Below are 21,982 nucleotides of genomic sequence, written 5' to 3'. Positions count from 1 at the left end.
CAAGTTCCCATCATTCAAGAGAACCCAGAGAGCCCTGGTATTTTCTTTTGACATGTTTGTCTAACCCATCCATGTTTGTGTGTGCGCGTTCACGTGTCGCGTCAAACCCATCCATGTTTGTTTGAAACAAAAACAGATTAAAGAGTCTTACTGTGAGATCAGGCGTGGCTGTCTGAAGACTACGAACCAGAATGTTTGTATATACGTTTTAATTTGACATCCCATCACTGTCACGACTGAGTAGAGTCTAGCCAAGTTATTTAGAAGGTTGGAGTTGGAATCCGGGCTAGAACTTTACAACGCCAAACAATTTTTCTCTGAGCCGGAGAAGAACAGAATATATATATATTTGATCATAGTCGTACTCGTAGTTTGTTGTAAAAATGTGATTTCTACTTCCTTCCTTATATATTTTTTCCCAGAGAGGAACAAAAGCTATTCATGCGTGTGTTTCCTCACCTTAAAAGGTGTGACGTAGTGTCCTTCAGGGGTGACATCACCGGTCTTATTCAGCATATTCTCCCGAGGGATTCGGACATTGTGAAACACAGCAAACCTGGTACGGGAAACAAAAGGCTCAGACTTTTGTGCAGGTCTATCTTAGGAATATATTTCAAATCATAGTTAGTGTGGTGATGCATACAGTACAGCCCAGTTCTAAGCACTGGTACTGTAGAAGTCCTGCACACCCTGGAAGAGAATATGAAAACATTCATTAAAAAGAACATTCTCATGGTTGAAACATCTGTTCCATAGGACATTGTGGAAGTTCTAGGGTAATTGAAATGTAGGATTCAACTGCCCTCTGGTGGTCTTGCGAAGTGTCACCACCAAAGTTCACAATTAATATTACTCTCTATTTAGTAATATTGTTACTGGTGCTTATTTTGACTGAATGCCATAGAATGCAGTGGTGTGATGAGGAGAAATGCATAGTTTAAATTCACAATAAAACATATGGTATTGAACTTACCCATTGTCCAGTCCATTCTGGCCGAGCTTCTTGCCCATATCTCCAACAATTACTCCTGGCATCGCCAGCAGAGTCTTGGGATCTCTGACCTGTCAAACACATTATTTTAGGTTACAATATCACAGTTTCACCAGCAAAGATAGTAGAAGCATGTTTTAGTTTTAAAATGTAAGATTTGTTTTTGGAAAATCATAAAGGATTGCTAACTCTGAGGACACAAAGTAGTACATGTATGCAAAAGGTTCATTTAAATAAGCTCCCTGTACCTGAACTATGAAGGAGTGCAGGCCGTGACAGGCTCCGTCGGGGGTGTAGAGCTGGGCGAACACCACAGCGTGTGTAGCCGTCTTCCCCAGGTTCCCCACCCAGAACTTGGCAGCCTCAAAATCAGGGGAATGGATCACAAACTCCTGAAAGAGAGAGTTCACTTGAGTATAGTGTATTCTTAGTACAGACACACATATATATATATATATATATACACACACACTACTCAAAAAAATAAAGGGAACACTTAAACAACACAATGTAACTACAAGTCAATCACACTTCTGTGAAATCAAACTGTCCACTTAGGAAGCAACACTGATTGACAATAAATTTCACATGCTGTTGTGCAAATGGAATAGACAACAGGTGGAAATTATAGGCAATTAGCAAGACACCCCCTATAAAGGATTGGTTCTGCAGGTGGGGACCACAGACCACTTCTCAGTTCCTATGCTTCCTGGCTAATGTTTTGGTCACTTCTGAATGCTGGCGGTGCTTTCACTCTAGTGGTAGCATGAGACGGAGTCTACAACCCACACAAGTGGCTCAGGTAGTGCAGCTCATCCAGGATGGCACATCAATGCGAGATGCGCCTTTGTGCAAGGAGGAGCACTGCCAGAGCCCTGCAAAATGACCTCCAGCAGGCCACAAATGTGCATGTGTCTGCTCAAACGGTCAGAAACAGACTCCATGAGGGTGGTAATGAGGGCCCGACATCCACAGGTGGGGGTTGTGCTTACAGCCCAACACCGTGCAGGACGTTTGGCATTTGCCAGAGAACAGCAAGATTTTCAAATTCGCCACTGGCGCCCTGTGCTCTTCACAGATGAAAGCAGGTTCACACTGAGCACATGTGACAGACGTGACAGAGTCTGGAGACGACGTGGAGAACGTTCTGCTGCCTGCAACATCCTCCAGCATGACCGGTTTGGCGGTGGGTCAGTCATGGTGTGGGGTGGCATTTCTTTGGGGGGGCCGCACAGCCCGCCATGTGCTCGCCAGAGGTAGCCTGACTGCCATTAGGTACCGAGATGAGATCCTCAGACCCCTTGTGAGACCATATGCTGGTGCGGTTGGCCCTGGGTTCCTCCTAATGCAAGACAATGCTAGACCTCATGTGGCTGGAGTGTGTCAGCAGTTCCTGCAAGAGGAAGGCATTGATGCTATGGACTGGCCCACCCGTTCCCCAGACCTGAATCCAATTGAGCATATCTGGGACATCATGTCTGCACCACAGACTGTCCAGGAGTTGGCGGATGCTTTAGTCCAGGTCTGGGAGGAGATCCCGCAGGAGACCATCCGCCACCTCATCAGGAGCATGCCCAGGCGTTGTAGGGAGGTCATACAGGCACGTGGAGGCCACACACACTACTGAACCTAATTTTGACTTGTTTTAAGGACATTACAGCAAAGTTGGATCAAATCAAATCCATCAAATCAAATTTTATTTGTCACATACACATGGTTCAGCCTGTAGTGTGGTTTTCCACTTTAATTTTGAGTGTGACTCCAAATCCAGACCTCCATGGGTTGATCAATTTGATTGCCATTGATAATTTGTGTGATTTTGTTGTCAGCACATTCAACTATGTAAAGAAAAAAGTATTTAATAAGAATATTTCATTCATTCAGATCTAGGATGTGTTATTTTAGTGTTCCCTTTATTTTTTTGAGCAAAGCAAAAGGCATTAAAATAAAAAAAGGAGACTGACACATTCAAAATCTACAGATGAAATAATTAAATATTCCGTATAGAATACGGTTCTAATGGAGTCAGAGGCCACCTGTGTGCTGGGATCATACTTGGCTGTGGTCCTCATAGCTCTGGTATTGCTGCCATGGCTCAGCTCTGTCAATGCAAAGCATCCAAACGTCTGTGGACAGTCAAACAACAACAGGTGCAGCTTAGGACGTGGGACACCACAACAGTTACATTGTATTTCAACTGCTTTGTGTGACTGGGATACATGTTTTTTGAAATAGTGAAATGGTCTGTTGTATAATTATTAAATAACCATTTGTGTAAGAAGTAGTATTTTAGTTACAGCATTCTAGTGAGAGTCTATGCATAGCTAGCAGCATAGAGGTCAAAGAGCATACATACATAACACACTGAAAGGCAATAACCTGCCACTATAAAGAACAATGAAATCACTTTTAAGATGCGTTTACATTGAATCCAATACATTTGAAAGGGAGATATCAATTCATGTGAATGCTGATGATTGTTTACCATCATGTCCTCTGTATCCTGCACAAACTGGCTGTGTCTCTGGGATCCGGAGTTGGCCACAGTCGCACCAAACATCTGAAACAGATTCAGCAACATGCATATGACTAAAGGTCAAGGCTTAGAGGCAATAGATAGACTTGTATGGGAGGTCATCAAAGTGAGTGGGTTAACTCACTTTCACAGTCCCCAAATCCAGTACAAATTCAGTATTATATAGAGCCATTAATGCATGGAACTCCACTCCATATTGCTCAAATGAACAGCAAACCTGTTTGTTTTTTTAAACAGGTAAAGCAGCACCTCACGGCGCAACGTCTCTCCCTATTTGACCTAGATAGTTTGTGTGTATCGATAAGTAGGCTACGTGTGCCTTTTAAAAAATGATGTAGTTCTGTCCTTGAGCTGTTCTTGACATAATACAGAACATCAATAGACATGTTTCATGTGCACCCTAGGAAGAGTGGGGGATCCTAATAAAACACCAAAACTTAGGGTCGTAACTACTGACAACCCTCACCCCTTTGTTGAGGGAGAACTTAACCCCCAGTAACCAGTTGTACATGTCCAGACAGTTCTTGAGCACTATCTATCTAACTCTCTCTCCCTCCATCCATCTAAACTCACCCCTTTGTTGAGGAAGTACTTGGCGCCCAATGACCAATCGTACATGCCCAGACAGTCATTGAGCACTACCGTCCTCCACGGGTTCGCCACGATGTCATCACGTGTCAAGAAGTCATACCGGAACAGCTGTTTACACCGTCTGAAAGTGACCTCACGCATCCTCTCTGTTGACATGTCCTCACCGGGCTGCCGGGCGAAGATAGGATCATTCTCCAACATCCGGAACACGTGTTGCTGTGGAATACAATATTATAAAGTGACTTGTGTAAGATATTCCTCTAAGAATAGGTCCAACAGTCAGTTTCCTTTGTCAGATTTTCTTTACATAGCCCAGAGCTTTCTATTTGCAAATAGAAGGCTCTGACATGGCCTACCCTTAATGCTAATTACAAAGCCTACCTTAAATGCTAGCATGTCCTCTCCCTCAAGGAACATGACCATCTCTTTCCAGTTGAAGGATGCTTTCTTCCTGTATATGTCCAGAGGTCCACTAGGGAAGTCAGGCAGACCCATCTCCATCTTGTCACTCCGGTCGTACTTAGCCTTGGTGTAGCTGTGGACACTCATTATATTATGTAAGGCACTTTAATGAAAAGAACAAGATGCTTAGCTAGCTGGATAACAGCACCTGCAGAGAGAGAGAGAGAGAGAGAGAGAGAGCACGCAATGGCAGTGGAGGACACGTGTTGTGTAGTTCAAAAGTCCCTTCCAGACAATCAGCTATGTAGAGCAAGGGTCAATTTCTGACAAAACCCTGCATGACATCACGTAGACTTGCTCTACCAGCAAATAGCTGTCACCCTCATAATATTAATTGTCACAGTCACCTAGACTACATCAACGTGCCATTTTGTTGACACCAACAGGCAAATAAACAAAACAACTTTCATAATAGAACACAGCTCACTGAGAACTCACCGCGTGTCATAATTTCACGGCTTCCACTGCGTATAATGTCTATTTTCTATTATGCAGCACATCCATAGCTTATATAACACATTTTTTCTAACTTCATGAGAAGCAAAATCTTAGAAAATGCCGAAAATGTGCTACTCTTACCTGCACCTTACCCTGCACCGCTTAAGATAGGTCATAAATGACGCGATGCAGTGCGACGGGTTTCGTGTGTTGTCAGACGAGAGGGTTTTTAGCATAAATTCGCTTTTCCTCACTGTTTCTTCCTTTGCACCTCTTAAAGACTATCAAACATTTATTTCAATAGTTGTATTTGAATGTGAAATGAAAATAAAAATAATTTTAAAAAATTAAAAAATATGTATTACTGCCATCCCTTTCTGTTAAAAGCGATGTTATTTTCTTGAAACCGGAAGTCCGGAAAGGGATCAATGTTAGCTGGGGGGAGTGGTGGTGACGACTGCTTTACTACATCAGTGTCTGCTTCATTGAATGAGGTTTAACAGAAAAGTCGCGTCTGTTTTGGTCCCAAAAATAATTTCAAACACTACGCAAACGTTTAACTGTATATAAGAAGCACATTTGCACTAAACTGCAGTTTAACGGTGAGTGCGGGGTTGCATTTTACTTGATTTAAAAACGATAGGCGACCGGCAGTTTATGTTGCTATTTAGCTGATGTTAGCTTTCGAAGTAGCTAGCAAGCTATATCCTTGCTAAGTAGCTAGCATCGTTTTTCGCTTAATTGGTTACTAATGCATTGCTTATACAATGTGCATGCCAAACTGTAAAATAGTTTTGATAGTTTAAAGTTAGTAAAACTTCGGTCCTGTCGAAGCAAACTAAACATGTTTCATCGCTATCCCATTAACGTTAGCTAGTTATCAGCTGCTAACGTTAGCTGCAAACGACAGCTATCAACTGCATAGTTAACTAGCAACCTTGCCTGTGAGCAACATTGAATACATTATGACATATCATTCACTTTTCTGCATCGTCAATAATTATCTTTTGTTTCCAGTTCACAGGTTTCTTAAATAAAGTGCAGCCTGCTAGCTCGCAGCTGAATGTTACAATTAATGACTACCAAAATGAATGGCGTTCGCAAGGCACAGGATGTAAATGCATTAATGCACGCTATGTTGAAATTTAGAAGCGTTGAGCTGCTTACAATAAATAGGCTAACCGGAAAGTAATGTACTAGTTTTATGCCCTAATGAGTTGCAGAAACCCACGTGGTTACAGTCATACTGCATGTTGTATATTTGCTTATTATTGTAGTGTCCTACCTACTGAAAAACATTGGAGGTGCATCATGTGACATTTGTCTCTAATTTCTCCACCTTACTCGTTCCCCAGGCGACGAGCTGGCGCAGGTCGTGGGGTGCCCGTGGACCATGAGGGACAGTGGTAGCAGCCTAGCACAGAACTGTTGGCAGGGGCAGCTGGGCCTAGCTGTGGGCCAGGAGGACAGTGGGGATGGAGGTGGTGGTATAGCAATCTCCGGGGGTCACCTGGAGATGGACCCCACCTCAACCCACCAGATACCCAGCCCCATGCCCCTAAAGCTGGGCCAGAAGGAAAGGGTGGCCTGGGAGGAGGTGGAGGGGGAAAACGATGAGGAAGATTTTGAAGATGAGGGCTGGGATGATGATGATGAGGAAGGACAGATGGCTGAGGAGGAAGGAGAGGAGGCTGAGGTCGTATGGGAGGTCCCACACATGGTCCCCACCACATCCCTACAAGAGCAGAATCATCATCACCAGCTGCAATCACCACTGGATGACCATGACAACAACCAGGCTGAACCTGAAGCCAGTGACTTTTCCAGTGTCCCTATCCAGTCCAGGCTCAACGGGCTCAGGCAGCGCAGGCTGAGGCGGTGGAGGAAGCTCCACTCTCATGAAGGTCTACGGCTCCGTCTCACTCAGCATTGGAAGACCTGGCGTCACCGGGCACAGTGGGTGGGCACCCTGGGGCACAGGAGGGCGAGGAGTTGGCGTCGGTATAGTTTGTATTCCAACCGCCAGAGGACGGGAGTGGACCCGGTTCTGAGTAGCCCACTGTCAGATGACGAGCGGCTCGGTGGGTCTGAAAGAGGTGAGATGATCCCATGGAAGGTGTATCTGACAAACTGAAGACTCGGTGTTCTAAAGCGCTGTTGATATGATCAAAACAACTGAGAGTGTACACTCAAGTCTCTATTTTTTGCTGGCAAACAGAATTCTTATTTAATATACCCACTGTTGGCAAAATTGGAACGCTTGTGTTGGCACTGGGCTAATATGTTTAAATGACTGACTATGCATCTCAAAAGGTATCACCATTTTTATATAAACTATACTATAATTATCTCGCTATTCACTTACTAGACCTTTGTCGTCCCTGCAGACAACCGGTTGAATGGTTACTCAGGAGACTACCAGTCCAGTCAGATGGGTGGTCTGGTGGAGAGTGGAAGAAGGGAACCAGAGGCCTCATCGTACTCTATTGTCAGAGAGAAACCTGTGGAGGTCACTCTCACTGAGGAACACATGAGCTGTGTGCATGGTAAACTGAAACATACTATTTTGCTTCGGAAAATGACTTTTTCTAGTTTAAATTATGTAATTAAGTAACTCAGGGATTTCCTGCTATTGAAATAATTGGGCAGGGGGCCTCCCGAGTGGTGCAGTGGTGTAAGGCAGTGCTAGAGGCGTCACTACAGACCTGGGTTTGATCCCGGGCTGTCACAACCGTCCGTGATCGGGAGACTCATAGGGCGGCTCACAATTGGCCCAACGTTGTTAGAGTAGGGTTTGGCCGGAGGGGGCTTTACATGTTTCATCGTGCTTTAGCGACTCCTTGTTCTGGGCGATGCGACGATTGAAATTGCTACATTGTATAGAATTGACCTCAATGAGTCTAATGATGAACTTAGCCTTAAGATGCTTTTGGGAAACGGGAATCTGCTACCAACAGGATATGAATATAGGACTGACCGTGGCTGCTCAAGGTCACAGAATCCTCTACAGTCAGTGTCATTCCATATTACTCTCCCAACATTCTGTATTGTTTTCCCGTTGTCTCAGGGATCCTGGATGACTCCCTCCAGAAGTACGGCAGTCTGATCCCCATCCACGCTGACGACGTGGTGGAGAAATTAAAAGACATCTTCAACGACAACTTCTCACAGCCTCACAGGTCTGAGACGTGTACACACACACATATATATATATATATATTTATATACATACATACGTTCACACACACAGGCAGATGTGCGAACACGCACAGACATGCAAAGCAATACACGCTCAGGTGCACATTCTCACACAGTGCCCACACATACAGTACAAACACAGATGAATCATAATGTCTTGTAGAGAGCAACACCAACACAGCCTAATATTTATACAATCTGATATCCCTGATGTCTGCCTAATGTGAGGTTCCTTTTAAATGTTGGCCATAAAAATCCTGGTGCTCTTTGCCAAGGCCAGGTGGAATGTAAACCAAGTCCATCTGTCCTGGAGAGTAGTTTCTTTCTAGCTTCTACGTAGCACTCTAATTTCAGACATAGAATTAGAATCATTCTAATTGCCGGAGTGAATTGGAACAAAAGGGAATGGAAACCACCCACATGATGAAACCACCCACATGTTATTAGTATCACCCAGGTTCTGAGTATGTTCATGGAAATGAGTCTTTGTGTTATGACAAGACACAAATGTTACAAATTGAAGATCGTGATGTAAACCATCTGTGATGGAACCCCCTGTTCATCACCAGGGCTTGGGAACCAAAGGGAAGAAAACTGAATGAAACTGGTACGGACAAGTTGGACTCTCCAATAAGAAAAGCTTGTTTTTGCTATGTTGTGCCCTAATGAATATGACCCGGCTGTTGCCCCATGTAAAGTTTTAACGAGAAACAAATGTTTATGGTTCAAGTAATCCTTGACTAATAGTTCCATCTGATATTTCCCAAAAAGACAAGGTGGTATAATGCAGAAAGGCTTTTGTAAAAGTTCCATAAAGCTCATCTCATGTTTCCATTTCCAACAGGAAAGTAGTGGTCCAACACCTAATCCAGTCCTACCAGAGGTCGTCCGGCACGGCCATGGTGCGAGGGTTCCGTGTCAACTACAAGCGTCATGTCCTCACCATGGATGACTTAAGCACGTTGTATGGACAGAATTGGCTCAATGACCAAGTGGGTGGGACCCTTTACTAACACTTTTGTAGTTTGTCAAATTAACGTCTATGTAAGCGTGTATTTTTTTATGGGCTTGTGATGTTACAATTGTACATCTTTATATACCATGTCAGCCTTGTTTTTAACTCCATTCATATGACTCCCCTCACTCATAGGCGCAGTGTATTCTAGAAATTACCTAAATATTTTTTAATCAGCACTTTCAGTGAGCGATGAACTCGAGTGGCACCAACTGATAAACAAACCTGAAAGTGTTGTTTTTTTTATACACTAAGTTGACTGTGCCTTTAAACAGCTTGGAATATTCCATAAAATAATGTCATGGCTTTAGAAGCTTCTGATAAGCTAATTGACATCATTTGAGTCAATTGGAGGTGTACCTGTGGATGTATTTCAAGGCCTACCTTCAAACTCGATGCCTCTTTGCTTGACATCCATGGGAAAATCAAAAGAAATCAGCCAAGACCTCAGAAAATAAGTTGTGGACCTCCACAAGTCTGGTTCATCCTTGGGAGCAATTTCCAAACTCCTGAAGGTACCATGTTTATCTGTATAAACAATAGTACGCAAGTATAAACACCATGGGACCAGGCAGCCGTCATACCGCTCAAGAAGGAGACGCATTCTGTCTCCTAGAAATGAACGTACTTTGGTGCGAAAAGTGCAAATCAATCCCAGAACAGCAACAAAGGACCTTGTGAAGATGCTGGAGGAAACAGGTACAAAAGTATCTATAGCCACAGTAGACTGTGTCCTATATAGACATAACGTCAAATGCTGCTCAGCCACTGCTCCAAAACCGCCATAAAAAGCCAGACTACGGTTTGAAACTGCACATGGGGACATGGACTGTGTGTATGTATGTGGGTGCGGCAGGTAGCCTAGTGGTTAGAGCGTTGGACTAGTAACCAAAAGGTTGCAAGATCGAATCCCCAAACTGACCAGGTAAAATTCTGTCGTTCTGCCCCTGAACAAGGCACTGTTCCTTGTTCAGGGGCACTGCACTGCTGTCGTTGAAGTTAAGAATTCGTTCTTAACTGACTTGCCTGGTTAAATAAAGATAACGTAATTAAACAATGAGTGTTCTGACTTTAAAATGGCCGTCTCGCAATGATCAACAACCAACTTGACAGAGCTTTGAGAATTTAAAGAATAATTGGCAAATATCGGACAATCCAGGTGTGCGAAGCACTTAGACTTAGAGACTCACAGCTGCAATCGCTGCCAAAGGTAACTCGTAACATGTATCGATTAAGTCAGGTGGTCCCTAATCAAATATTTGTTTTATTTTCTATAAATAAATCAAAAATACTATTCTTCCACTTTGACACTGGAGTATTTTATGTAGATTAAAAAAAGTTAAATCCATTTGAATCCCAGTTTGTAGCAACAAAAGGTTGACGTATAATTACTTTCTGAAGGCACTGTAAAATGCCTCTGCCAAAGCATGCCACCTATCCTCTAATGAAGGTGTTTCTATATGTGCCTGATGTCCTTTTTATCTACTGTACTTTGTTTTTTGTTTATGCATGCATGTATATAGATGTAATGTATTATAGATGACGCCGAAGGAAATACTGTACCATGTTTGACCATTTTGTAATCTGTATTATGTATAGTCATTTATTGTGGAGCCACACTAATACATTTTTCACACGCTGTAAGGCCACATACATGCTAGGGCCTAGGATTCTATCTTGATATTTGCTCATGTAAAATGGTGGCGGAGAAGAAGGCAGAGGTTTTATGTGCCCCATCCGATTGTTTTTGCATTTGCTTTGTTTAACTTATTTATTTTCTTACTTTGTACATAATGTTGCTGCTACTGTCTCTTATGACCGAAAATAACTTCTGGACATCAGGACTGCGATTACTCACCACGGACGTGCATAATCCTTTTTTTCCTTTTAAAGAGTCTGACGAGCCCGACGTGAACGATATACTGCTTTCTCGGGAATAGGCCCGGATTTGCGTGAAGTGGAGGCAGAGATAAAGGGGCCGGAAGGCGGGTTGCCTTCTGAGAATTTGTGGGTGATTGAATAAACCCCCAATTCCTTCCATTCTGCTAGCAAACGTGCAATCTTTGGACAAAAAAATAGATGATATACGCTGAAGATTAAACTACCAACGGGACGTTCAAAACTGTAATATATTATGCTTCACGGAGTCAAGGCTGAACGACGACACTCAACATACAGCTGGCTGGTTATACGTTGCCGCGTCGTCTGGTAAGACAAGGCAGCGAACTATGTATTTTTTGTAACTAACAGCTAGTGCACGATATCTAAGGAAGTCTCGAGCTATTGCTTGCCTGAGGTAGAGTATCCCATAAGTTTTAGACCACACCATCTACCTATAGTTCTAATCTGTATTTTTCATAGCTGTTTTACATACCACAATCAGAGGCTGGCACTAAGACAGCATTGAATGGGATGTATTACGCCATAAGAAAACTCACGCAGAGTTGGCACTCCAAGTAGCCAGGGACTTTAATGCAGGGAAACTTAAATCCGTTTTACCAAATTTCTACCAGCATTTTAAATGTGCAACCAGAGGGGTAAAAAACTCTGGACCACCTTTACTCCACACACAGAGATGCATACAAAGCTCTCCCTCGCCCTCCATTTGGAAAATCTGACCATAATTCTATCCTCCTGATTCTTACAAGCACAAATGGAAGCAGGCAGCACCAGTGACTAGAACAAAAGTGGTCAGATGAAGCAGATGCTAATCTACAGGACTGTTTGGTTAGCACAGACTGGAATATGTTCTGGGATTCCTCCAATGGCATTGAGTACGCCACATCAGTCATTGCCTTTATCAATAAGTGCATCGATGATGTCATCCCCACAGTGACCGTACGTACATACCCCAACCAGAAGCCGTGGATTTCAGGCAACATCCACACTGAGCTAAAGGCAAGAGCTGCCGCTGTCAAGGAGCGGAACTCTAACCCGGAAGCTTATAAGAAATCCCACTATGCCCTCTGACGAACCATCAAACTGGCAAGCGTCAATACAGGACTAAGATCAAATCGTACTACACCAGCTCCGATCCTCGTCGGATGTGGCAGTGCTTGCAAACCATAAGACTACAAAGGGAAGCACAGCCGAGAGCTACCCAGTGACACGAGCCTACCAGACGAACTAAACTACTTCTATGCTCGCTTTGAGGCAAATAACACTGAAACATGCATGAGAGCGTCAACCGTTCCAGAAGACTGTGTGATCACGCTCTCCGCAGCTGATGTAAGACCTTTAAACAGGTCAACATTCACAAGGACGCAGGACCAGACTGATTACAAGGATGTGTACTGCGAGCATGCGCTGACCAACTGGCAAGTGTCTTCACTGACATTTTCAACCTCTCCCTGTCTGAGTCTGTAATACCAACATGTTTTAAGCAGACCACCATAATGCCTGTGCCCAAGAACACAAAGGTAACCTGCCTAAATGACTACCGACCCGTAGCACTCACGTCTGTAGCCATGAAGTGCTTTGACAGGCTGGTCATGGCTCACATCAACACCATTATCCCAGGAACCCTAGACCCACTCCAATTTGCATACCGCCCCAACAGATCCACAGATGATGCAATCACTATTGCACTCCACACTGCCCTTTCCCACCTTGACAAAAGGAACAGCTATGTGAGAATGCTTTTCGGTGACTACAGCTCAGCGTTCAACACCATAGTGCCCTCAAAGCTCATCACTAAGCTAAGGACCCTGGGACTAAACCCCCAGGTGGTAAGGGGGCCCCTTGGGTGCGTACTCAGTTTCCTCCTGTACACTCTGCTCACCAAGGACTGCGTGGCCAAGCACGACTCCAACACCATCATTAAGTTTGCTGATGACACAACATTGGTAGGCCTGATCGACAACGACGAGACAGGCTATTGGGAGTTGGTCAGAGACCTGGCCGTGTGGTGCCAGGACAACAACCTCTCCCTCAACGTGATCAAGACAAAGGAGATGATTGTGGACTATAGGAAAAGGAGGATAGAGCACGCCCCCATTCTCATCGATGGGGCTGCAGTGGAGCAGGTTCCTTGGTGTCCACATCACCAACAAATTAGCATGGTCCACCAGCACAGTTGTAAAGAGAGCACGACGCAGCCTATGCCCCCTCAGGAGACAAGATTTGGCATGGGTCCTCAGATCCTCAAAAGTTCTACAGGTGCACTATGGAGAGCATACTGGTTGCATTACTGTCTGGTATGGCAACTGCTCGGCCTCCGACCGAAGGGCACTATAGAGGGTGGTACGAATGGCCCAGTACATCACTTGGGGCCAAGCTTCCTGCCATCCAGGTCCTCTATACCAGGTGGTGTCAGAGGAAGGCCCTAAAAATTGTCAAGGATTCCAGCCACCCAAGTCATAGACTGTTCTCTCTGCTACCACACTGCAAGCGGTACCGGGGTGCCTAGTCTTGGTCCAAGAGGCTTCTAAAACGGCTTCTACCACCAAGCCATAAGACTGCTGAACACCTAATCAAATGGCTACCGAGACTATTTGCATTGCCCCCCTCCCCCTCTTTTACACCACTCTCTGTTATCTATGCATAGTCACTTTAATAACTCTACCTCCATGTACATTTTACTTCAACTAACCGGTACCACCCTGTACAGTCGTGGGCAAAAGTTGAGAATGACACAAATATGAATTTCCACAAAGTCTGCTGCCTCAGTGTCTTTAGATATTTTTGTCAATGTTACTATGGAATACTGAAGTATAATTACAAGCATGTCATAAGTGTCAAAGTTACACGAAGTTGATGCGAAGAGTCAATATTTGCCGTGTTGACCCTTCTTTTTCAAGACCTTTGCAATCCATCCTGGCATGCTGTCAATTAACTTCTGGGACACACCCTGACTGATGGCAGCCCATTCTTGCATAATCGATGCTTGGAGGTTGTCAGAATTTTTGTGTTTTTGTTTGTCCACCCGCCTCTTGAGGATTGACCACTTGAGGATTAAGGTCTGGGGAGTTTCCTGGCCATGGATCCAAAATATCGATGTTTTGTTCCCCGAGCCACTTATCACTTTTGCCTTATGGCAAGTTGCCACATTATCCTCAAATAGGCATTGTTCGTCAAACTGTTCCTGGATTGTTGGGAGAAGTTGCTCTCGGAGGATGTGTTTGTACCATTCTTTATTCGTGGCTGTGTTCTTTGGCAAAATTGTGAGTGAGCCCACTCCCTTGGCTGAGAAGCAACCCCATACATTAATGGTCTCGGGATGCTTTACTGTTGGCATGACACAGGACTGATGGTAGCGCTTACCTTGTCTCCTCCGGACAAGCTTTTTTCCTGATGCCCCAAACAATCAAAAAGGGAATTGAGTTTGAGTTTATTTTTACAGGGACAGTGCACATTAATCAACATTTCAGTAAAAGTTGCCGGTTTTAGCCAGCCGGCTAATTTTCAACCGCAGTCCCTGGGCAGGTTATTAAAAACAATTACAATATAGACAATAGCAACATAGAACAAGCAAGACATAGCAACATAGGACAAGCAAGACGTAGCATACAGACAGAGCAACATAAAACAAAAAGCAGCAAGACAAAATTCATAAAAGCAACAAAGTGTTTCCACACCTCACAAGCTACAGACAACATGGGGAGCGGCAACACACAGCTAGGGACCATGTTCACAAATCTGATTGACCTTTAGCCATGTCTTCAAGCATTTTGTGAAAGTGTGATATGTGGTGCAGTTATGTGTGTCTGATGGCAGTGTATTCCAGACATGGGAAGCTCTCACAGAGAATGCAGATTTACTAAAGGTGCTTTTCCTTAGGGGAACTATACAGTCACCTCTCATGGCAGACCTTGTGGATCTGCTGCCATATGTCTGGGTTTTCTGTTTAACAAAAATATTGAGTGGAGGGGGAGCCAGGCCATTGAGGATCTTGAATACAAGACATGCGTCAGTGTATTGCACAAGATTTTCCCAACTTAAGAGCTCATGCTTTCTAAGGATGTGACTGATGATGGCTATTGGGCTTCCTATCAAGCACTTTGAGAGCCTGTTTGTAGACAGACTGAATAGGTTTTAATGTTGTACAGCAAGCTTGGGCCCAACTAGTCAAGCAGTATGTTAAGTGGGGGAGTATCATAGATTTTTGTGACTAGGATTGGTTTGTAACCAGAATTTCTGCATACATTTAGCATTTTCTGCATTGAAATATTGCATGACTTATGCCACATTGTATTTGTGGGTATGTCTAGTTAAGATTGAGCCCTGTATGCAAATATCTGTTACTTTTGAACAGATTAAAAGCAGGGCATTGTGAATTGTTTATTCAATGTCTCTTCTTTAGGTCATGAACATGTATGGTGACCTTGTGATGGACTCGGTGTCTGAGAAGGTAGGAATCATTTTAAATGTATAATACAACATACTTCCACGATATACTACTTCAACAAAATCCATAATATTTGTCCTGAATACAGTACACTGGCACAAAAGTATGAACCCTTTGGAATTACCTGTATTTCTGCAGAAATGTCTATAACTTGATCTGATCTTCATCTAAGTCACAACAATAGACACAGTCTGCTTAAACTAATAACACAAACAATTATGTTTTCATGTGTTTATTGAACACCGTGTAAACATTCAAAGTGAAGGGTGGGAAAAGTATGTGAACCCTTAGATTTAATAACTGGTTCACCCTCCTTTGGCGGCAGTAACCTCAACCAAATGTTTTCTGTAGTTGCCGATCAGACCTGCACAACGGTCATGAGGAACTTTGGACCATTCCTCTGAACAAAACTGTTCCAGTTCAGCAATTGTCTTGGGATGTCTGTTGAGAACTGCCCTCTTGAGGTCATGCCACAGCATCTCAATCGGGTTGAGGTCAGGACTCTGACTGGGCCACTCCAGAAGGCATATTTTCTTCTGTTGAAGCCATTCTGTTGTAGATTTACTTCTGTGTTTTGGGTCGTTGTCCTGTTGCATCACCCAACTTCTGTTGAGCTTCAATTGGCGGACAGATAGCCTTACATTCTCCTGCAAAATGTCTTGATGAACTTGGGAATTCATTTTTCCGTTGACGATAACAAGCTGTCCAGGCCCTGAGGCAGCAAAGGCAGTCCCTCCACCATGCTTTATAGTTGGGATGGGGTTTTGATGTTGGTGTGCTATGCCTTTTTTTTTCTCCACACAGTGTTGTATGTTCCTTCCAAACAACTCAACTGTAGTTTCATCTGTCCACAGAATATTTTGCCAGTAGCGCTGTGGAACATCCAGGTGCTCTTTTACAAACTTCAGACGTGCAGCAATGGGTTTTTTGGACAGCAGTGGCTTCTTCCGTGGTGTCCTCCCATGAAAACCATTCTAGTTTTGAATGTTTTACGTATCGTAGACTCGTTAGAGATGTTGGCATGTTCCAGATATTTCTGTAAGTCTTTAGCTGACACTAGGATTCTACTTAACCTCATTGAGCATTCTGTGCTGTTGCAGTCATCTTTGCAGGACGGCCACTCCTAGGGAGAGGAGCAACAGTGCTGAACTTTCTCAATTTATTGACCATTTGCCTTAACCTTGATGTTCATCAACCCACAGTTTCAGATACTTTTGTAACCCTTTCCAGCTTTATGCAAGTCAACAAGTGGTCATCTTAGGTCTTCTGAGATCTTTTGATCAAAACATGGTTCACATCTGGCAATGCTTCTTGTGAATAGCAAACTCAAATTTTGTGACGTTTTTTTTTATAGGGCAGGGCAGCTCTAACCAACATCTCCAATCTCATTGATTGAACTCCAGGTTAGCTGACTCCTGGCTCCAATTAGCTTTTGGAGAAGTCATTAGCCTAGGGGTTCACATACTTTGTCCAACCTATACTATGAATGTTTAAATGGTGTATTCAATATACAAATATTCAATTTGTATTTTGTTAGTTTAAGCACACTGTGTTTGTCTATTGTTGTGACTTAGATGATCAAATGTTATGACCAATTTATGCAGAATTCCAGGTAATTCCAAAGGGTTCACATAATTTTTCTTGCCACTGTATATTCAGTGAAGGAGAACATCTGTAGCATCTGTCTTTTTTTCCTTCTCTCTCAGGTTCACTTCTTCAACAGTTTCTTCTACGACAAGTTGAGGACGAAAGGCTACGATGGAGTCAAACGATGGACAAAGAATGTAAGCAACCATAAAGATATTTGTTATCTATTTATTTTTTTGCCTTGTCCTCAATATACCCGCTTTGCATTAACCTTTCTCAATCAAGCAATCATGTTGTCAGTTTATTTGCATTCTAACTAAATATGCAACAAATTGTGAACCAATTGACATTTGTGCACCTGTCAAGAATACAATGAGGGGGGGGAATCTGTTACGCATAGAGACCCGGGCCTTAAACCACCAACGCCTGAACATGTTCCTACCTCTTCCCTCCCAGGTGGACATCTTCAAGAAGGATCTCCTCCTGATCCCTATCCACCTGGAGGTCCACTGGTCCCTGGTCAGCGTAGACATCCCCCGTAGGGCAATCACCTACTTCGACTCCCAACGCACTCTCAACCGACGCTGCCCAAAGGTGAGACGGCCATCTTTCAAATGCATATTTAACCTTAATTTAACCCAGTAGTCCAGTTACGGTCAGAACACCTCTTTCCCAAGTGAGACCTGACCATGGGTCACACAGAGAAATTTTGCTTGCTAAAATCTGAGTGAACGTTCTGTTTTGTGCCATACCTTTTTTCTTCTCTGACATGTAACCTCTGTAAAAAAATAAAAAATGTTTAAATGTCCCTTTTTCAGGACCCTGTCTTTCAAAGAGAATTTGTAAAAATCTAAATAACTTCACAGATCTCAAATCAAATTTATTTATATAGCCCTTCGTACATCAGCTGATATCTCAAAGTGCTGTACAGAAACCCAGCCTAAAACCCCGAACAGCAAGCAATGCAGGTGTAGAAGCACGCTGGCTAGGAAAAACTCCCTAGAAAGGCCAAAACCTAGGAAGAAACTTAGAGGAACCAGGCTATGTGGGGTGGCCAGTCCTCTTCTGGCTGTGCCGGGTGGAGATTATAACAGAACATGGCCAAGATGTTCAAATGTTCATAAATGACCAGCATGGTCGAGTTGAAACTGGAGCAGCAGCACAGTCAGGTGGAAGTTGAAACTGGAGCAGCAGCATGGCCAGGTGGACTGGGGACAGCAAGGAGTCATCATGTCAGGTAGTCCTGGGGCATGGTCCTAGGGCTCAGGTCAGTTGAAACTGGAACAGCAGCATGACCAGGTGGACTGGGGACAGCAAGGAGTCATCATGTCAGGTAGTCCTGGGGCATGGTCCTAGGGCTCAGGTCAGTTGAAACTGGAACAGCAGCATGGCCAGGTGGACTGGGGACAGCAAGGAGTCATCATGTCAGGTTGTCCTGGGGCATGGTCCTAGGGCTCAGGTCCTCGGAGAGAATTAGAGAACGCACACTTAGATTCACACAGGACACCGAATAGGACAGGAGAAGTACTCCAGATATAACAAACTGACCCCAGCCCCCCGACACATAAACTACTGCAGCATAAATACTTCATTGTATAAAATCTTCATTGTAAAGGGTTTAAACAGGGTTTCCCATGCTTGTTCAATGAACCATAAACAGTTAATGAACATGCACCTGTGGAACGGTCGTTAAGACACTAACAGCTTACAGACGGTAGGCAATTAAGGTCACAGTTATGAGAACTTAGGACACTAAAGAGGCCTTTCTACTGACTCTGAAAAACACCAAAAGAAAGATGCCCAGGGTCCCTGCGCATCTGTGTGAATGTGCCTTAGGCATGCTGCAAGGAGGCATGAGGACTGCAGATGTGGCCAGGGCAATAAATTGCGATGTCCGTACTGTGAGACGCCTAAGACAGCGAGACAGGACGGACAGCTGATCGTCCTCGCAGTGGCAGACCACGTGTAACAACACCTGCGCAGGATCAGTACATCCAAACATCACACCTGCGGGACAGGTACAGGATGGCAACTACTTCTGACCGAGTTACACCATGAATGCACAATCCCTCCATCAGTGCTCAGACTGTCCGCAATAGGCTGAGAGAGGCTGGACTGAGGGCTTGTAGGCCTGTTGTAAGGCAGGTCCTCACTAGACATCACCGGCAAGAACGTCGCCTATGGGCACAAACACACCGTCGCTGGACCAGCCGGACTGGCAAAAAGTGCTCTTCACTGACGTCGCAGTTTTGTCTCACCGGGGGTGATGGTCTGATTCGCATTTATCGTCGACGGAATGAGCGTTACACCGAGGCCTGTACTCTGGAGCGCGATCGATTTGGAGGTGGAGGGTCCGTCATGGTCTGGGGCGGTGTGTCACAGCATCATTGGACTAAGCTTGTTGTCATCACTGTGCGTTACAAGGAAGACATCCTCCTCCCTCATGTGGTGCCCTTCCTGCAGGCTCATCCTGACATGACCCTCCAGCATGACAATGCCACCACGCACATAACGAACAATATGGTTGATTTCCCGCAAGACAGGAATGTCAGTGTTCTGCCATGGCCGGCGAAGAGCCCGTATCTCAAACCCATTGAGCACGTCTGGGACCTGTTGGATCGGAGAGTGAGGACTAGGGCCCCCCCCCCCCCAGAAATGTTCGGGAAATTGCAGGTGCCTTGGTGGAAGAGTGGGGTAACATCTCACAGCAAGAACTGGCAAATCTGCTGCTGTCCATAAGGAGATGCACTGCAGTACTTAATGCAGCTGGTGGCCACACCAGATACTGACTGTTACTTTTGATTTTGACCCCCCCTTTGTTCAGGAACATGCGATTCCATTTCTGTTAGTCACATGTCTGTGGAACTTGTTCAGTGTCTCAGTTGTTGAATCTTGTTATATTTCATACAAGTATTTACATGTTAAGTTTGCTGAAAATAAATGCAATTGACAGTGAGGATGTTTCTTTTTTTGCTGAGTTTATTTGGGATGTTGTGGCATCTTGATTTCTATTTGTTACAGCACCTGATTTGTTTCACCTTGTTCAGAGTGGTCTGTTTGGGTGTTTTTTTGGTCGTCTTTGAAATTAAGCGAAATTCGCTCTTTTGTTTTCCACCTCCTCAGCATATTGCAAAGTATCTGCAGGCGGAGGCTGTCAAGAAAGACCAGAGAGATTTCCTTACAGGGTGGAAAGGCTATTTCAAAATGGTGAGTCAGTTTGTCTTCAGTTCTGATTAGTAGTGTAACAACAATTGCTTTACATGAATTAACAACCAATGTTTGTTTGACATTGGTGATGGTATTTTCTGAGTGCATTTACTGTTTGTGTTTCAGAATGTGGGCCGTCAGAACAATGACAGTGACTGTGGGGCGTTTGTTCTTCAGGTAGGTCCAAGTCCTGATTTAGAATCAGAGAGCCATGGTCCATAGCTGTTCTTGTACTACTACACACTTGTGTGCTGAATTCTAAATCAAGCCAAGTCCTTACTCCCAAGACCTTGTCACTCGTTTAGATTTAGGATTGGATAGCTTTAATATTGTAACTGCTTAACATTGCCCTCTGAATGGGGATGTAGAGCAATTTGGTGCTAGAGGGCCTGGATGTTGCTTTCGGGGCCTTTGTGTCCAACACTAGGGGTAAGCATGATTTCTAACCTGTCGGTGTTCCTTCCAGTACTGCAAGACTCTAGCCCTGGGTCAGCCGTTCAGCTTTGGCCAGCAGGACATGCCCAAACTGAGGAGACTCATGTACAAAGAACTTTGTCACTGCAAGCTCTCGCTGTGACACCACGCCCTTTGAGGATTTTTTTTACAACGAAGTGGGGGATTCTGAGGAAGCGAGGGATGGTTATAATGACCTATTCTAAACTAGCTAGTGACTGAAAGAAAGGAAACAACTTTTCAAAGGAATAATTTTTTTCCTCTTGACGACATTTATATCCAGAGACTTTACAAGTGGACCTTTTATCTTTTCAACCCCCATTATCTGTCCCCTCTTTTTTTTTTTTTTTTTTTTCTTCTCCCATGACCCTAGTTTTAATTTAATTTTGATGTTTGTTACCTTGTGATTGACAGAGGCCAAGTCTTCGATTATATCCCAAAAGGCACACTATTTCCATATGTAGTGCACTACTTTTGATCATGGGCCCTGGACAAATGCAGTACACTATATAGGTAATAGGGTTCTATTTCGAATGCAAACCAAGGTCTACTATACTCTGGTGGTGAAATGGACTTATCACCTTACTGGTGCAGGAACCCCCCAAACGGACAGAGAATAACAACCAATCTTCACTTATGTTCTGTTTTAAAAAATCTTTGTCGGTAAAAAACATGTTGCTATGCTTATTGTACATGGTGTTTTTTGGAGGGCAGTGATGTTTTTTTATTTGGATTTAAAATAATAACAAAATCTTACAATGTCCTGTTGGAGTCATTGGTTGGACCATGTTGGCTATAAACAACCTTGATTCCCAAATGGCATTCTATGCCCTTTTATAGTACACTACTTTGACCATAAGGTTCTGGTCAAAAATAGTGCACTATATAAGGAATGGGGTGACATTTGGCACGCATTTATGGTATTACATTTTCCCCTCTAACCCATCAACAATGTCTCTTTTAGTATGTTTTGTTTTTATATTGTTTTTCGAGCAGACGTTTGATGGAACATAATTGATTGTTTTTATACCTTTAAAAAAAAAAAAAAGCATTTATGGTTGATCAGAATAAACAAGTCCATGGCAAGGAACAGAAATTAAAGTTGAAATTCTTTCATGCTTTGTATAATGTATTTATTAGCTAGTGTGAATAGAGGAA

The 21,982-nt window shown here is 43.7% G+C and overlaps 2 protein-coding genes across 5 annotated transcripts in view; one reads left to right on the top strand and one right to left on the bottom strand.

Moving 5' to 3' along the window:
* The window catches only part of acox3 (acyl-CoA oxidase 3, pristanoyl), a 30,646-nt gene extending 25,211 nt beyond the window's left edge, over window positions 1–5,435 (bottom strand). The window contains exons 1-8 of one of the 4 annotated variants that reach the window (XM_020491257.2): window positions 5,160–5,435; window positions 4,500–4,653; window positions 4,101–4,334; window positions 3,477–3,551; window positions 3,028–3,117; window positions 1,240–1,383; window positions 974–1,062; window positions 460–556 (exon numbers count right to left, since the gene is read on the bottom strand). In XM_020491257.2, coding sequence (XP_020346846.1) covers window positions 460–556; window positions 974–1,062; window positions 1,240–1,383; window positions 3,028–3,117; window positions 3,477–3,551; window positions 4,101–4,334; window positions 4,500–4,653; window positions 5,160–5,254 — 978 coding nt within the window. In that variant the 5' untranslated portion in view covers window positions 5,255–5,435. Of the gene's footprint in view, window positions 1–459; window positions 557–973; window positions 1,063–1,239; window positions 1,384–3,027; window positions 3,118–3,476; window positions 3,552–4,100; window positions 4,335–4,499; window positions 4,729–5,018 lie in introns of all 4 variants that reach the window. The other 3 variants (XM_020491258.2, XM_031832113.1, XM_020491259.2) reach the window with 3 other exon arrangements.
* On the top strand, window positions 5,430–21,925 carry LOC109896852 (sentrin-specific protease 3-like). Its single transcript, XM_020491260.2, has 11 exons — window positions 5,430–5,620; window positions 6,374–7,114; window positions 7,406–7,564; window positions 8,086–8,197; window positions 9,061–9,208; window positions 15,533–15,580; window positions 17,284–17,361; window positions 17,621–17,758; window positions 20,288–20,371; window positions 20,498–20,548; window positions 20,838–21,925. The coding sequence occupies exons 2-11, from the start codon at window positions 6,412–6,414 to the stop codon at window positions 20,946–20,948; spliced, it is 1,632 nt and encodes a 543-aa protein (XP_020346849.1). The 5' UTR covers window positions 5,430–5,620; window positions 6,374–6,411; the 3' UTR covers window positions 20,949–21,925.
* Window positions 21,926–21,982: the final 57 nt, after the last annotated feature.

The sequence above is a fragment of the Oncorhynchus kisutch genome, linkage group LG9, assembly GCF_002021735.2.
Source record: "Oncorhynchus kisutch isolate 150728-3 linkage group LG9, Okis_V2, whole genome shotgun sequence".
Classification (NCBI taxonomy): domain Eukaryota; kingdom Metazoa; phylum Chordata; class Actinopteri; order Salmoniformes; family Salmonidae; genus Oncorhynchus; species Oncorhynchus kisutch.
The sequence above is the reverse complement of the archived record's forward strand: the minus strand, read 5'-3'. Positions and strand labels throughout refer to the sequence as shown.